General features: G+C 40.8%; 1 protein-coding gene across 6 annotated transcripts in view; it reads left to right on the top strand.

Annotated features, from left to right (window-relative positions):
* The window catches only part of GPATCH2L (G-patch domain containing 2 like), a 48076-nt gene extending 31514 nt beyond the window's left edge, over positions 1-16562 (top strand). For all 6 annotated transcript variants that reach the window (XM_074868455.1, XM_074868457.1, XM_074868458.1 and 3 more), the window contains one exon: positions 1358-16562. In XM_074868455.1, the coding sequence (XP_074724556.1) occupies positions 1358-1530 (173 nt within the window). In that variant the 3' untranslated portion in view covers positions 1531-16562. The remainder of the gene's footprint in view (positions 1-1357) is intronic.
* Positions 16563-16869: the final 307 nt, after the last annotated feature.

The raw sequence follows: 16869 nt of genomic DNA on the forward strand, positions 1-16869 counted from the left end.
GCTAATGCATTCATTCTTTGTCATGGTGTGATGGTACCCAGCAGCAAGAAGCCTGTTTCGGTCCTTTGCTTTTTTTCTTTTTATGATCAAAGATGGAGAGCCTGAGTGGGGAGGCTGCTAGCGAGGGGCCCATAGCATAGTATTGGTGGTGATTATTAGTTTAAGGACTTTGAGTTACTTTTTTTTTTTGCATGTTTCATATGACCTTCAGATGGAGGAAGTTGATGGGCTAGACATAACATATGCAATGTACTGTTATCAGCTGTGTTGTTGTGGTTGTATGGGAATGACTCACTGTTTTGGATGTACAGAAGCAGGATTGTTTGGGTTCCAGATCTACTGAGTGTGGAACCTCAAGCATTGAACCAGCTTATTATTTAAACTTCAAAGCAATCAGTCCTCTAGTTGAGGCTTGTTATAGCTTCTTTATCCTTCATCCACTACAGAGCAGCAGATGCAACTTGTAATAAAAACGCACAAATAACTATTATCTGTTGTAAGAATACGATGAAAAAGAGATGTGTTTTGTACTGAAGCAGTTACTTGTTAAAAAAAATTCCAGTTGCCCCGAAGACTCCTGTGGCAATTACTCTTTTTTATCCTGCCGTGTTCTGTTTGTGAGGATTGAATGATTCAGGATAGTGAGAATGGAAGTAAACTCTCACATCTCTAGGTTTCTGACAATCCTTCTGGAAATTTGTGTGACTTTTGGGTTGAACCATGGATCTGCAAATCTTTCTTGCCAATTACAGCCTGTCCCATTTTGAAGCCGTGATTGTATTGAGAAAATGAGAATGGATTCCAACCTAGCTTAGCCAGTAGCTTCTTGTTATAATATGCTGATTTACTGTATGGGATATATGTGGAGGTTCATGGTACTGCCTTTACTGGGTAAGGAGGAGAGGTGTATTTTCCTCTTTAACTGAGCTTTGCAACCTGAAATTTGTGAAGCCTTCAAAGACTTCAAAATTCTCAGATATACAGGGTTAATCAAGTCTTTGTGAAAAGATCAAGTTATCTTCAGTTGAGTGATTACGAATTGATTCAGGTTATGTACGGGACAGCTAAAGCTCTTGATTTTCAATGGGAACTTTAACTAAGGGAACTAGTTAGTGGACTGAGAACTTGGAGGTCTAAATATGAGAATCATTAGGGCAAAGGTGTTAATGCCGTCAAGAACCCGTATTTCAAAGGAATTTGGCAGGGGAACCTGTAGGAACTCAGTAAATAACACCTTCATGTAAGAAATTATATACATGAGGCATTTGCCATGAAGTCACTTGTTCTAACTTTTTTTTTTATTGCCCTTTCCTACTCTCTTCCTCTGTTCCCCCTTTCCTGCAATTTTATGTTCCAGCAACTTTATCTGTCCCCATGGATGCAGCAGAGTCAGAGCTACCAGCAACACCATCCCTGAGATCCCAGAACTCTGAGTGGACAGGGAAAACACCAGCAGCCGAGAAAGCCACTATTGCTGCCTCCAGTAACTTTTTTAAAATGCCACCAGAGAAGAGTCCTGGATACAGCTAAAAGGAAGCATTGCAACTGTAAAAGTTTGCTGGATTTTGGAAGTGTTTGACTCTGGTGTGTGTCTTCACCAAATACCTTGTTTGGCAGTAGCGACATCTTCAGTATTGGTGCGTGATGCGTGCCATCATCCAGACTGATCTGCGTGCCCCACATACCTAAATCGTGTTTGTGAATCTGTTTTAAAAAAGGTAATCAGTGTTGGGACCGCAGTGGCTTTTAAAAATGTTCTTGCTATTGATGTATTTATTATGCATTCATCTCCTTCCCTGATGCCAGCTCATATGTGCTGGGTCATGTACAGATTCTTTTGGGTTTTCAGATCCTTATTCACCCCCGGACATGTTGCTTGTTTGTGATTTGGCATTTTTTGGATGAAAGTCCCACTACTGCTCAGGAAGGCAAAAGTCTCCCCCTGCTTTCTCTAGGCCAGGAGGATTTCTTGGCTGGGGAATGAGGAGGGAATGCAAATAAGTTGAAATATGGACCCTGAATTCTGTATTAGCAGAATGTTTGCAGGCCATGTGCTACTGGACTCGAATCGTGTTGCTTCTAGTGAAGCAAATACGGTGCTTGTCCATTCAGAAATTGCCATTGGTTCACTGGCAGCATGGTCCGTTAGACCTTTTACTTCTCCCTTGTTCTGAATGTCTTTAGTCTTGCTTGTGTATTGCATGTTCTTTCCTAAATGTCCTACTGGATAAGGATTTGGGAGAACTACTTGGACATAAATGTTCAAGCTGGTGTCCTGGAAGGGAACCTGGGTCCTTGAATATCCTTGGAGTATGGTAGAGGATATACAAAACTTCCATTTCTCGGTATATAAATTAAAAAAATTACTGTTAGCCTTTCTAAAGGATGCTTGCTGTTGAAGTTAATGTGCTATTGAACAAAAAAGCCATTTAAAATATCACCTGAGCTCAGAGCATTCTGGGTATTGATCAGACTGCTTCTGTCTCACCTTTTCTGTCCCTTCAAAAAGTATTGTCTGCTATATCTACTGGAGGTGTCTCCACCTACTGATAATTGTACTTTACTCTGCAGCATACACAAAAGAGATTCTCTTCTCTTCATAGCACTTCCACTTGGTCCCTTGTAACTTTCTGTGTTGCAGAATATATGGATAATGATTTATTCCCTCTCTTTTCTTGAATTCTTGATCACGCTCCACTTACTTTTCTTGAATTACTCTGGAGCTTATTTTGGGCTATATTTTTAGAATATATACCTGCTTAGCATATGTCAAGGAACAGGTGGCCTCGTGTCTTAAGTCCTTTAAAAATAGGATATATTTGTATGCATAGAACTCTTTTTGCTTTCCTCACCAGGTGGAACTTTCAGACAGGACTGCTTAAGCTTGTAAAATTCGTTTTGAATGTGAAGGTGCAGTTAGCACTCTTAAGTAGGTAACAAAATTTACATGTTTTTAGTGGTTTTGCGGTGTTCTGCTCTCCCTTATAAATCAAATAGCTGAGGGACAGATTTGATTGTGAGGATATAAAGCAGTGATTTATATTTAACTCTGTATTAAAATGTTAAATGGTCATAACATACACAAAACAAAAATTGAATGACTCACTAAATCATGATTGACAAATACAGTTATATTACAGACATACTGTCCGTGTCTGATCCCCTAATACCTACTTATTCTTGGGGAGAGATCCAAATTGGATTTATATTTCACAGCCCAAGCAAACTGTCAGATCTGTCCATGTAAATCCCTCTCAAAACCTTTCGGGGTTTTTTTTTTTTTTTTTTTGGTGGTAGTACATTTTAGAACTAATTAGAACAGGGAAAGCCTTTTTACCTTGCTGAAGGAGTACAGAGGTCAGTTTGGATTACAGGACAAGCTGTAAGGATTTTGTGGAGAGAGGAGTGTTCCTGTTTTAAAGTAGCCATTGGATTATTTTATTTTGTAGTTATTTTGAGCAATGGTGCTTAAGAGGTAGCACAGGAAGTCTGACCACTGGAGGGCCTGTAATCTAGAACATGCAATGAAAAGGTAAACCTGAAGAGTAGTAGCTTGGCTGTCTAGTACTCATGAACATAATGAAGTGGAAAGGTGGTCACATTCTCTTGACAACCTGCAGATAAATTTTAGGATTGGAAGCCTTGTAACCTAACTTGTAGGCTGTTTCAGTAACAGGGAGGTTCCCTAAAAGAACGTTTGTGCAGTTGAGTGTTTTTAATCTCATGAAGGATCCTCCACAACCTCTCTTGGTTTGAATCTATTCAACAGACTTCGATTACTGAGCATTCAGCTAAAATTTTAAATGTTGGCCTTTGTGTTCCCCTTTTTAAAATCAATTGTGATATATCGCTACATTCTGAGTATTGTTCAGAGTAGTTCTGTTTCTTCTGCAGTGTCAGGACAGTTTTAAAAGTTTTATAGAAAGAGGTGTTTGAGGTGTTAGGGAATCAACAGCCTTCATCTCACTCATTGTGGCAGGGGAGGCAATTGCCAAGACTTCACATGATTTTTCTCTAGGGGCAGGGAAAGATAATTTATCAGATTTTCCTATTGAGGTCAATAGCACTGTTCATCTGGTTAAGCCCTTACTTAGGCCGTAAGCTTCTAGGAGGTCTTCCTTGCCTTTAAAGGTTGAATGTACCTGTGGCAGTACGGAGGAGTAACTGTGGCAGGCCTTGTCTTGGTAAGCCATACTTCCTGCCATGGCAACTTTCTGAAATGCCAGGAGACTCAAGTTCTTGCAGCTGCCTTGTCTTTCCTATTTATAAGTTAGAATCCATTTGCAGGTCAGTCAGGCTCTCAACCAGATTTGTTTCTCCGGAATGGTAGACATGCTAAATGAATCACACATCTTGTTACTCCAGGGTATTTATCAAAATTCATCTTCAGACTTCAGTAGCTTGATGTAGATTTGACTATTTGAAGCATTCTTAGATGAATGAACTAGGTGCATTGTATTGTCTCTTTCCCTCTAAGGCAGATTCCTTAGAACTCACACTGTACTCACACAGTACTTGCAGTGAAGGACACAGTGCTTCAGATGAGTAGAAAAGAATAATAATGTGCCTTGATTTGGTAGCTGTGCTTCTACTAAGCTGGTCCAGTGTGTGATTAGTGCTTCAAAGATACACAGTTCACTTGTATTCCACTTGTCCACCAGGACTGCCCAGTCTTTTTCCAGGTTTGTCTTCTCTCCAGTTTTCTTCTGTCTTTGTCCTTATGGGAGACTTCAACTTCCCAGACATAACTGGGAATACCATACTGCTGTGACAGGGAAGTCTGGCAAATTCCTGAAGTATGTTGAAAATAATTTGTCACAAGCACTCAGTGAGCCATCTAGGAAAGACGCCCTCCTAGACTTGATATTTGTGAATAACAAAGGACTTGTGGGAGATGTGATGGTAGGTGGCTGTCTTGGCCACAGTAACCACGAAATGGTTGAGTTTAAGATTTTTGACATAATCAGAAAAATGATCAGCAGAGTTGCTACCCTGGATTTCAAGAGAGATAACTTTAAGCTACTCAGTGAACTAGTTAGCAGTGTCCCCTTAGAATCTGCTTTTGAGGGCTTAGAGGTCCATGAGTACTGGTCTGTTTTCAAGAACCGCCTTTTAAAAGCACAAGAGCAGACAATCCCTTTGTGTTGAAAGTCAAGCAAGCGGTGCAGAAGACCAGTTTGGCTAAACAGGGAACTCCTCTTGGAACTCATTGTTTGATCTCTGGAAGCAAGGTCAGGCTTCACAGGAAGATTACACAGCTGTGGTTGGCATATGCAGGGAGAAAACACAAAAGGCCAAAGCTTAATTAGGGTTGAAACTGGCCAGTGTTGAGGCAGACAACAAGAAAGGCTTTTTGAAGTACATTAATAGCAAGAGGAGGTCTAAGGAAAACATTGGGTTGATATGTGTTGGAGATGGTCACCTGACAAATGGGGATGAAGAAAAAGTGGAGGCATTCAAAGCTTTTTTTTCTCAGTCTCTAATAATACTGATAGACCTTGGGCTGCCTGGTCCTCTGCGTTGGAGGACCGTGACTGCAGGAATATTGATTTTTCCATCTGTGGACACTGAAATTGTAAGGGACCAATTGTATCAGTTGAATGTTCATAAGTCTATGAGGCTGGATGGGATTCATCCCTGAGAACTGAAGGAGCTTGTGGATGTTACAGCAGGACCCGTCTCAATCGTCTACGAAAGGCATTGGGAGTCTGGGGAGGTCCCTGCTGACGGGAAGCTGGACAACGTTACTCCAATTTACAAGAAGGAAACTTACAGACCTGTTAGTCTAACCCCAGTACCTGGAGAAATTATGGAGAAGATCATACTGGGTGCTGTTGAAAGGCATTTAAAGGACAATGCAAGCATCAGACACAGTCAACATGGGTTGACAAAAGGAAAGTCCTGTTTAACTAATTTGATATCCTTCTATGATAAGGTCACTGACCTAGGAGATGAAGGGAAGGTGGTGGATGTAGATTTTCTGGATTTCAGTAAGGCTCTTGATACTGTCCCTCACAGCGTCCTTCTGGACAAGTTGTCCAACTGCAAAATGAGCTGGTACGCAGTGTGCTGGGTGAAGAACTGGCTGAAGAGCAGGGCTCAAAGGGCTGTAGTGAATGGAGCTACATCTGGCTGGTGACCAGTCACCTGCGGTGTTCCTCAGGGTTCGATTCTAGGGACAGTTCTGTTCAGTATATTTATCAATGATTTGGATGCAGGAGCTGAATGCACCATTAGCAACTTTGTTGATGATACTAAAGTGGGAGGTGCTGTTGACCCTCTCAAGGGACAAGAGGCCTTGCAGAGCAATCTAGATAGATTGGAGCATTGGGCAATCATCAATGGCATGAAATTTAACAAGTGCCAGATTCTGTACCTGGGACGGAGTAATGCTGGACACATGTATAAACTGGGAGAGCAGTGGCTGGCAAGCACCCTGCAGAAAGGGTTCTGGGGGAGCTGGTTGACAGTCAGCAGTGTGCCCTGGCAGCCAAGAGGGCAAACAGCATCCTGGGGTGCATCAAACATAGTATAACCAGCTGGTCAAGAGAGGTGATTATCCCTCTGTATTTAGTGTTGGTGTGGCTTCACCTTGAGTACTGTGTGCCATTCTGGGCCCTGCAATTTAAAAAGGATGTGAAGGTCCTTGAATGTGTCCAGAGGAGGGCAACAAAGCTGGTGAAAGGACTAGGAAGGCCTATCCTATTAGGAGTGGCTGAGGACTCTGGGTTTATCTAGTTTGAAGAAAAGGAAATTGAAGGATGACCTCATTGCTCTCTACAGCTTCATGAGGAGGGAAACTGGAAAGGGAGGTGCTGAGCTCTTCTCCCTGGTATCCAGTGACAGGACACATGGGAATGGTTCAAAGGTGTGTCAGGGGAGGTTCAGACTTGACATTAGAAAACACTTCTATATAGAGAGGGTAGTCAAAACTGGAGCAAGCTTCCTAGAGAGGTGGTCAATGCCCCATGCCTGTCAGTGTTTGAGGCATTTGGACAATGCCCTTAATAATATACTTTAACTTTTGGTCATCCCTGAAGTGGTCAGGCAGTTGGGCTAGATGATTGTTGTAGGTGCCTTCCGACTGGAACTATTCTATTCTACTCATGAGGTGTCTGTCTTTTCATCCTTCCAATCTGTCAAGGTTCCTCTAGGTGGAGTATATCCATGGCTGTCCTCCCCAACATGCCATTATTTCTGAGAGTATGTTCTGTCTCTTTCCGCCACATCACTGAACAGTATCAATCCCAGTATTGTCTTCTGCAGCATGCTTTTCATAACTGGCCATCACTCAGATTTCAAACCATTGATCATTATTCTTTGAGCCTGACAGTTCAACCAATTTCTTGCTGACCTTTCTTACTAGATGGCATCCAGTCCATAGCTCCCTCATTTGGCTGTAAGGATGCTGTGAAAGACTGCATCAAGAGGCTTGCTGGAGTCAATGTAAACAGCATCCACTGCCCTCTACGCATTCGCAGAGCCTGTCATTTCATCATAGGAGGCAGTCAGGTTCATAGGCATGGTATTCCCTCATTTAATCTGGCTGCCTGTTCCTAGTCACCTTCTTGTCCTTTGGGTGCCTGGAAATGGCTTCCAGAACTTGCTCCATAAAGCTACAAGGGGCTGACGTAAGGCTGACTAGCCTGTCATTCCCCAGATCTTTCTTCCTGCCTTTTTAGAAAGGTGACATGATACGTACCCCTTCCTGTCACTGGGGACCTCATGCAATTGCTACAGTTTTTCATAGATGACAGAGACCAGTCTTATAATGACATACTTTTGCAAACAGGGCTTTATGTACAGGGAGCAGATGGACATTCAGTGAAAGAGGAATCAAGGGCTGGGAGGAGCACAATTAGTAGTTCTCTGCACATTTCCAGTAGTCCCAGTGAGCTCTAGTGAGGCTTAATGCCCGGTCTGTAGGTACTGGAGAAGTGTAAATTAAATTAATGTAGTTTCTGGCCTGATAGATTTATGATTTTAAGGTAAGGTACAGTAAAGAGTGAAGACAGCAACAAAACAGTAGCTGGAGAGAAACTCATAAGTGGCTGTGACTAGTGCTACTAAATGATAGATTAGCTTCATGTTTGTGATATGCAGAGGTGTGTCTTGCCAGCATTCCTGAATAATGACATTGAGATGGTTAGTGCTGTCCTTCCAACTGTAGTAAGCTCATGCTGTTTGTGGATGTTGCAGAGACCTGCTCAGTGGGCAGAGGATGAGAAGGGAAATTGGAGGAAGGGCAACAAGAAGGGCTGAGTGTTTCTTTTCTTGTAACCCCTTCTGCACTGAAGAAAGAAGATGCTACAAAAAACAATGTGTGTGCCTGGATATCAAAAAGAAATTATGTAAACTGGATAAGAACTTTGCTTTGTTGTCTTGAGGAACAGTGTCATAACCAGGGAACATTTCAGTTAAGCAGAAGTGAAGGATGCTACCAATCACTTGTTCAGAAAATTAATTTTAATAGTCTGTTAGGAGACTATCAAAGGAGGACAAACTTATTTTCTCATTGTGGTATATTGCATTACTGTGTCGGTCCCCTGCATTCTATTCCAGTTTGTGTTTTGTGCTTGAGACATCCTGCTTTTGTACCATCAAATATGGGAAAAATACTTTACAGCAATGCTTCTTAAGGCATAAAGCATGGGGGACCACTTGCTATACAGAAAGCAAGGCAAGATTGTCTTAGGCCATTAACTTTTACCCAGTACAAAGACTGAACTCAGCATAGAGAATATAATGTCTTAACTATACCAAAGTGTTTCATTCTTAAGGAAGTAAACTGTGCCATAGGCAAGTGCAGGGAGACTAAACTGTCACCAGTGCCTGGAGACTGGTTCATGGCTGGCCCTCAGTCAGGTGACATACAGATTTATGTTGTGGAGACAGAGGGAAGCTTCAACATCCTTCTCCACTTTAATGTGGGTAAAATGCCCTCTTAACTGTAAATCTGGCTGTTAGTGTGACTGTAGTGTGACAGAGATGTGTTAATTGGCATACCAGGAAAAGAGAATTCTTGTACCAACTCAAAGAATTGGTAAAAGTGGAAAATGGGTGGCACAACCTGTTATATGAGAGAAAGATGCAAAATATGTATACCTGCAGACAATAATCAGAAAAAGGATTGCTGAGCCCTGTGTGTATGACCTAGAACATTCATTGTCTTAAAGCAGAGCTGCCAGTATTATGAGGATGATCAGGGTTTTGCAAAGCTGCCCTCTTTTCCTTGTAACCTCTGAAGGAAATGGGATAAACAGCATAAGAAAAGCTGCACAGGGTCAGTCCAAAGGTCTGTCTGGCTTGGTAGTCTGTCTCTCACAGTGGCCGGGTTTGGATGCCTAGGGGCTACTGTAAGGACAAAGTAGCTATATAGTGATACTTTCCTTTTATGTTCTCTTAGCCTAGTGTTCTGTCTCAGTAAGATTTACAAACTCTTTTTTCAAGGCTAGAGAAAACTTCTGTGAACCTTTTGGCTATAACATTTATCCTGCAACTGGATTTAATTGTATTTTTAGAAGGACATGTAATCTGACTTTCAAAGCATCAAGCAAGGATTAGTTCATATTTCTTAGTCATCAGTTTTCTTATTAATTACCCTCTTTATAAGCAAATTGCATCTTTTCTTGGAATAGTTTTTTCCTAATATCAGCATCCTGATATTGTTTCTTGCTATGCTTTTTTTCAGCAAGGTTGAAAAGTCCTATTCTTCCTTTACAATTAGGCTTCTTTGTCATGTATATCTACCTATATACCGTCAACAAGTCCTGTGTAATCCACTAACCCATGTTAAGTCGTTTTTCATAATCTTTACACTGTAAAACTTGTCATTTAACCTTTAATTATGCTCCTGCATGAAAATCCCCAGTATTCCACATCCATCTGCATTCAGTTTTGGTGTCTACACTTAGAGTATTCTTTATAGAAGCAGGAACACTTGCTTCCCTATTGCTATTCAGGCTTCATATACTCATCTATCCAAACATTATGCTAGCCCTTGCTGCCCAGACACTGCTGTAACACTACCATAAAAGTGATATTTAGGCAGTTGACTCTGAATCTAAAGTTCTTATCACTGCTTTTCAATGCACAAGATCCTAGAAAGTAAAAATAATCTTCATATTTTTTTTTATTCCAACGTGTATTGCATTTCCTTTAGCAGTATTACAGTGCAATTTTGGACTGACAGTTTTTATAATTTGGAATACTTAAGATCTCAGTCTGTTTAGTTTTATCAGAAGAGCATCAGAGATGTCGTGCCTGTGTGGTAGAAAGTCCTGTATGGAAATACTAGGTAATAAAGTGTCTCTTGTCTTGAGCAGGTAGACATAAAAATGAACTTGAAACTAAAGCCAGATGAATTCAGGTTAGAAATAGGGTGTGAGTTTTTAACAGTGAGGATAGATTAACCATTGGAACAAGGTACTGGGGGAAGCAGTGGCTTCTGTGTATCTTCAGGCTTCAATTTGCAGACAGCAGCTTTATGGAAGGAATGTTGTAGCCAAATATAATCCACTGAAATAAATACAGAGGCATCCAAAAGACACTGAATGGTCAATTTTATAGTGAAAGGTCAGTCTGCGTGAAATTATTGTTGCTTCTGGTTTAGAACCTCAGAGAAGACAGAAGACTTTTTTTTCTACAGTATAGAGATCTGTTGAAAAATTGGAAGTGTTTTGGCAAACACAGGGAAAAGTCATGGTGATGGAAGTTTTTTGTTGCTACCAAAAGATTGTTATGAAATTTACATGAGAAGGTGAGATGAGAAAAAACTTATCTGTGCCAACTGAAATGAAGCATCATTTCTGCATGCCACTTTATTTGTTGAGTAGTATAATGACATATGAGCGTGCAGTCTTCAGAACCTACACGATCTCTCAGTTGAAGAGTGTTCTTGGTGAGGGTTCCCCCTTGTTGCTGTACTAGCAGCTAGAGTTCTGCTACCTTGGGGCAATGTGCCTGTGTATATGTCAGCTTCAGCAGCTCTGCCTCAGTTCATTTGCTCAGCTGTGTGAACTGCCTGCATGTTGCACTGAAATCAGAAACAAATGAGGGAGGGCATTGGTGGGCTTATTACCTTGCCAAAAAAGTATGCAGTATCTTTCTTAATCACTATAGCAGTTGCTTCTTCTTTTCTCTCTCATGCATATAAGGAAGATGCCTCTGTGTAGATGTGCCCTTCACTACCACACTGAAGGAGCAGATGGTAGGCTTCTACAAGTGGAGGAGCTCTTCTGCACTCATCTGAGAGGAGATGGTGTGACTGGAGGAAGTGATTTTCTGGTAGTGTGTTCTCTAACATTAGGGAGCAATGGCTTGTTCAGCTTTAAAATAGATTATGCTGTACCTTTGTTTCAAAATGAACATAAAATTCCAGTGATGGAATAGTGCCACATTTGAATTGTTGCTTCAGATCTCAAGTCTTGGACATAGTGTTAATGTCCCATGCTAGCATTTGTTTTTGTTGCCCAGATTGGTGCATGTGGGACCTCATTGCTGGAAGCTCTTCTAAGAGTGCCGTGAACTGAGACTGGTCTGGCCTGACCAGAGCCCCTGGGCACTGCTGAAGCCATTGAATTTTCTCTCAAGTTTGGCAACACCAGACAGTTAGCCAAAGCTATACCATCAGTTACATTCTAGCTTCATCCTTCTGTCCCAGGGGGCTTACCTAGAGATGGTTCTCAAACAGGTTTACTCAAAATCTTTAAAGACCTGCATTGTGCGTGTCCCAAATGTTCTTTGTGGTCATAAGATTTAACTGTTCAATAGGGATTGGTCTCTGGGTTCCTAGGACTCTATTTTGGCGATAACATGTAAATAAGGAAGATCCTTGCTTGTATTCCTTTGTCTTAAACATGATGTGTATTCTCTGAATGAGACTCTTGTGGAATCTTTGTTCTGATTACAGAAACTGGAAATAAATCAATATATGAAGGAAGTGTTTTATTTGATATAAAGCAAACTGAGTTGAGAGTGAGAGAAGAGAGGTTTCACTGACATCTAACTAGATTTACAGTATCGGAATGTCCAATAATCTGCTTGCTTCCTTGACCGGTTCCTTAAGTATAAACTATAACCTGAAGGTCTGTAGGGAGTTACTACGCTTTTCTTCCTTTGAATTGCAAACCTGAGTGAAGGATTTGAGGTAATTTATCATGTCCATTCTTTGTTTTTTGCAATGATTTTGTTTCCCAGTTTGTCATGACATAGCCTCTAGACAAGTGAGATGTTCCTTGTTTGGAATTTGAAACAATTCCAGAGTTTCTTAAGTAGCCTTTCACTTCCAAGTCATTGTTTCAACTCAACTCAGTCTCAACTGATAGTAATGGGTATCTATTCATTTTGCCAATGCTAACATCCTTTTAAGATAGATTGGCATCATTCTTTTTTACCATGATAGCAGTGGCTTCAAAGATCAAATGAGCAGTGGACTTTGAATTTTCTTTTGCATATATTTGTGTCCCAGTATTGATAGCTATGCACACTCGTGGAAGGAAGGAACAAAACAGGACTCCCTCCATCTTAACTGTTCCAATGAATAAATTGTAAAAAATTAGATCCCAAGTTGATTGACTGATTTTAAACAAGAAGATAAAGATCCTTTGGAAATTGCTTCAAGTTCTCAACACTATATTGGGGGAGGGGGTGTCCAGTTCTAAAAAGTTACCATTTTCCTCTCTCATCTGCAGGCTGCACCTGTGAGAATTGGAAAGTGTTCCTGGTGAAATGTTCTGATTTTTGTTGGGATCAAGGAGAAAAGAGCTTTTAACAATAGGTTCTCTTATGGGAAGTGCCTAGATTTGGCACACATTATTAACTATGGGTTACAGTCAAAAATGTCAGATATCTAAAAATCATTATGAGCTAGTTCAGTCTTCTACCTACTTGCATTTTTTTTTTTCCTGAGGAATGAAGCATTTCATTTGATAACTGGAGGCATTTCTATTAAAAAAGAAGAAGAAAAAAAAATCTGAATGGTCCTTGTTTACACATCCTTAATTTTACATCCAAGGGCTGAGAATTTTCACAGTTCAGTTTGAATAGCTGGTGGTCAATTCAGTAACAGGGCTGACTGTGGTGGCTTTTACTATTTTGATGTTTTTCAGACATGCTTGCTTCATACTTTTCCAGCTCAGAGAATCAACTGAAGCTGCAGATGTCTACAAGTAGACTTGCTACATACTAATGGAGGATTTCTTGCATCTAAATAAAGGGTATTTGAAATCTGGGGGTACAAAATTTTTTTCTCTACTGAAGTAAAGCAATTTTCCAATAAGAGCAGATACTTGATAATAGGTTTTTTTATGAAACATATTGTAGAGTTTCAAAATGCTAAATGACATTAATTTAGTTCATTTCTAGTGGGGGAGCAACAGGGAAGTACCTAAAGATGAGAACAAGAACAGATCTTAGTCAGGAGTTGCTGCCCTTAGGCAGATGAAACACATGGATTTTGCAAAATGTGCTTTTAAAATTGCATCCAGTTGGAGAAGTCTTACTTTGAGAAGTGTCATAGCTTCTTCCTCACAGACTGTCTGCAGGGGCAGTGATGGCAAAATAGTGATTCTGCTAAACTAATGCCAGCACTGATGCTGATGTTTTTCTAGTAATTTTGGCACCAGCTTCCTGAGAGGTTCACCAGCATTGCCTTAGGACTTTTCTTCATCCTCTTCACCACATAATTTGCAAGTGCTTGGACTCACCCAGCCACCCACCGTGGGGAAACATGCATTCCCATTTTGAGAAAGCCAGAGGTGAAGACACTCAATGCTGAGTGTTGTATGGTGAGTAAAAGAAGTCCTGTGTTTTCTTTCCTGGCTGTCCAATGTCACCATGAAAGAAGCCTATACAAGCAAGAGTAGCAAGGGGAGCTTTCATGAGCCTTTTATCCCTTGCTGGTCCTTTCAGGTACTGTGGAGACAGCAAGGAGTGGGAATGAGGAGTACAGGGTCTGATTCCCGGGAGAGGGAAGAGGGACCATGAGGTGTGACACACACACGCATGCACACACACACACACACACACACACACCCCTGCCAATAAAAAAGGAAACAAATAGGAAAATTTCTGTTCCCATAACAAACAAGGCTGCAATTCAAGTGGCCAGTGTTGCTGTAATCAGTGCCCTTCTGCATGCACAGTACAACACAGTCAAGCAGTTGCGTGATTTGTTGCTGGGTTTGAGGGTTTTGTGTCCTGTCCCGTTTCCCCCGCTCCCCTTTCACACTAGCGCCTGCCTCGGTCAGTGTAGGAGGTTGAGACTCTGAATGTACAGCTGCTTGGGTTTGGGGTTTTTTTCCTCATTTAGACTGACTTCAAGCTTTATTTACTGCACAGCATCCAGACTCTACTCTGAAGAGGGAAGAAGTAATTTCCTTGTTGGTGTCTTCAAAGTACCTCCTGCTATGGCATCTTAGAAAGTTAATGAATTTATTTATGTGCTGAGAATTTGGATGTTATTGTCATCCTTATTTTATAGGTGTGGAGTTTAGGTTGGAATGACTGAAACAAAAACCAGGAGTTACCTCTGAATTTGAGGGGCCCAAGATGAGATACCTGGGCACTAGTGATTTGGAGTGGCTTACTTGTAGCCTTTTGTAGGTTCCTACATTTCCTACAGATTTTCATAGCAGCTATGACCACTCAGCTTCAGCAAATCCAGCCACAATTACTGATGAGCTGAGGAACACTGTCCTCCTTGCTGAAGTCACTCTCTGACTTCTCAGATATCAGAGAGATGGCAACACGCAGGCATCTCTCCAGGGCTGGTAGTCGATTGCTTTCATTGCAAGAACTTTGCCTTGACAATTTCCTGCTTTGTCCTTTCTGTCTTTAGCAGCAAATGACTCAGACCCAATCTCCTTCAGTTCTTGGCCCTCACCTCTCCAGAGGTGTGTGTTCTGGCCTCTGTATGAAGCTAGAATCTCAGAAAATAAACTGTATGATCACTTGATTTGGCGTTATTGTAATGCGTATGCACAGAGGGACAAATTAGGATGGCAGTTCATTTCTTCACTTTTGAGTATTTTTATCTGTAACTGGATAAGTGTGTGTATATAGATAGATAGATTTTATTTATTTTTGAGCTAGGAATTTTTGGTATGTATTTACTTTCTATTGGGGTTTCCTTATAGGGTATTTTAGTTTTCCAACATATGCTTTGTCTCTGGAAATATCAATGATTCCTAGACTTAAAGGAATTGAAAGTGGAAAAGCAGCCCAAATGCAGAGTATAACAGAGGATCTGCTGTGAAATAGCTTGTCTGCTACAACTCCAGAAAGAGTAATAGGTAGATGAAAACTTGCTCTTGAGCCATTACACTTTGTATACTTTTACCTGAACGTCATAGGATGATATGACTATTGACTCATGTCTTACACTAACATTTCAAGTGTTGTCCTCTGATTCTCTTCCCTTAACTCTAGAGTAATGAGTGTCCAGTGCAGAAAACCTGTCTGTTATTTAACAAATGATAAGCTGCCTGTTAATGCCCAATTCAGCAGAGTTTTAAAATATCAGAAATCTTAGTGTATATTTTGGGAAGAATGCCCTCAGGTCAGAGACCCTCTTTGGAACCAGAGTCAATCATCTGTCTGAGCTGTATCAGAAAGAGGAGAAAGGTATGAAGACAAAATGGTACTAACTTCTGTCTTTATTATCCTATGTTTTGTTCTGTTCTCTCCGTTGACACTCAGGTCTAGATCTTCTAGAGAAATGTTTGTTTTGTTTTGTTTTGTTTTTTAAAAAAACCCACAAACAACTTCCCTCTCCAAGTTTTTGTAGGATTCTTATGTCAGATGTGGGTTGGCAGGCTCTGTTCACAGCTGAATACCCAATTTCTGATGTAAACAGATGCCATTAACCTGAAAGATGAAAATCAGAATGTTTGAATTTTTACTAATACCCTCTTGAGATGGGGCAGGTAGCTGCAGTTGTGGTATCCTTATCCTTGCAATAAAGTATTGTGGACCATATCATTCCTTGCTCACACATTGCACTTTTACACCTGTGCTAAATGGGCATTTTCTGAGCAAAGTGCATTGTTTGCTCAACAGAAGCATAAAAGATGACACATGGTATGTTGTTGTACACCTTATCTTCTCTCTGCTCGATCACGGTGGATAAAGTCATGGTCGTGCACTACCACGTGACTCAGAAACAACTTTGCTGAAAACCACAAATTTCTTTCGGGTAAGCTACATCCCACCTGTATGTATACATAAATGTAACTGTATTTGTTCCTTGGAAGGACCCAAATTCTTGTCACAAATGGCTGGCAACTGGATGGCAACTGGAAGCACCAGAACTGGCGTGTTCAGAATGTGACTACTCTATCATTCTGCAAGTACCTTGAGTGTTTAGGATATGGATGAGTACAACTTCTACTGCTTGTCACTGAACTACTGCTGGTAATTGAAAATTGGAATACAGTGTTCCCTGGAGAGTTTGTCTGTCATGGAGCTCAAGAGGTTAATATGTAGTTATGTGATGATACTATAATTTTATATGCATCTGCAGATACTGGTAATAGACATTAAAGTGGGCATTTACATCCTTATTATGGGTCAGTACTTGATGTCATAATAAAAAAGTCACATCAGAAAAGTACAGGATAAAAATCTGATTATGCACCTTTTGGAGTGTAAATGGCTTTAAAATTCAAATTGTCACCTGATGGGAGGATCAGGAAAGAGTCAGAACAAGGGCAAAGGGGCAAAGCTGTGAGATACAAGGGGCAGGATAAAGGAGGAAAAAGAGACAGGCTGGACTAGGCCTTTGCTTGGGCAGTTTATATCCATATGAATACTATACCCCATTACTTAGGCACTTCATGTCATCTCATTAAACTCAAACTTGACTAAAAG

The sequence above is a fragment of the Strix uralensis genome, chromosome 4 (genome assembly GCF_047716275.1).
Source record: "Strix uralensis isolate ZFMK-TIS-50842 chromosome 4, bStrUra1, whole genome shotgun sequence".
NCBI classification, from domain to species: Eukaryota; Metazoa; Chordata; class Aves; order Strigiformes; family Strigidae; genus Strix; species Strix uralensis.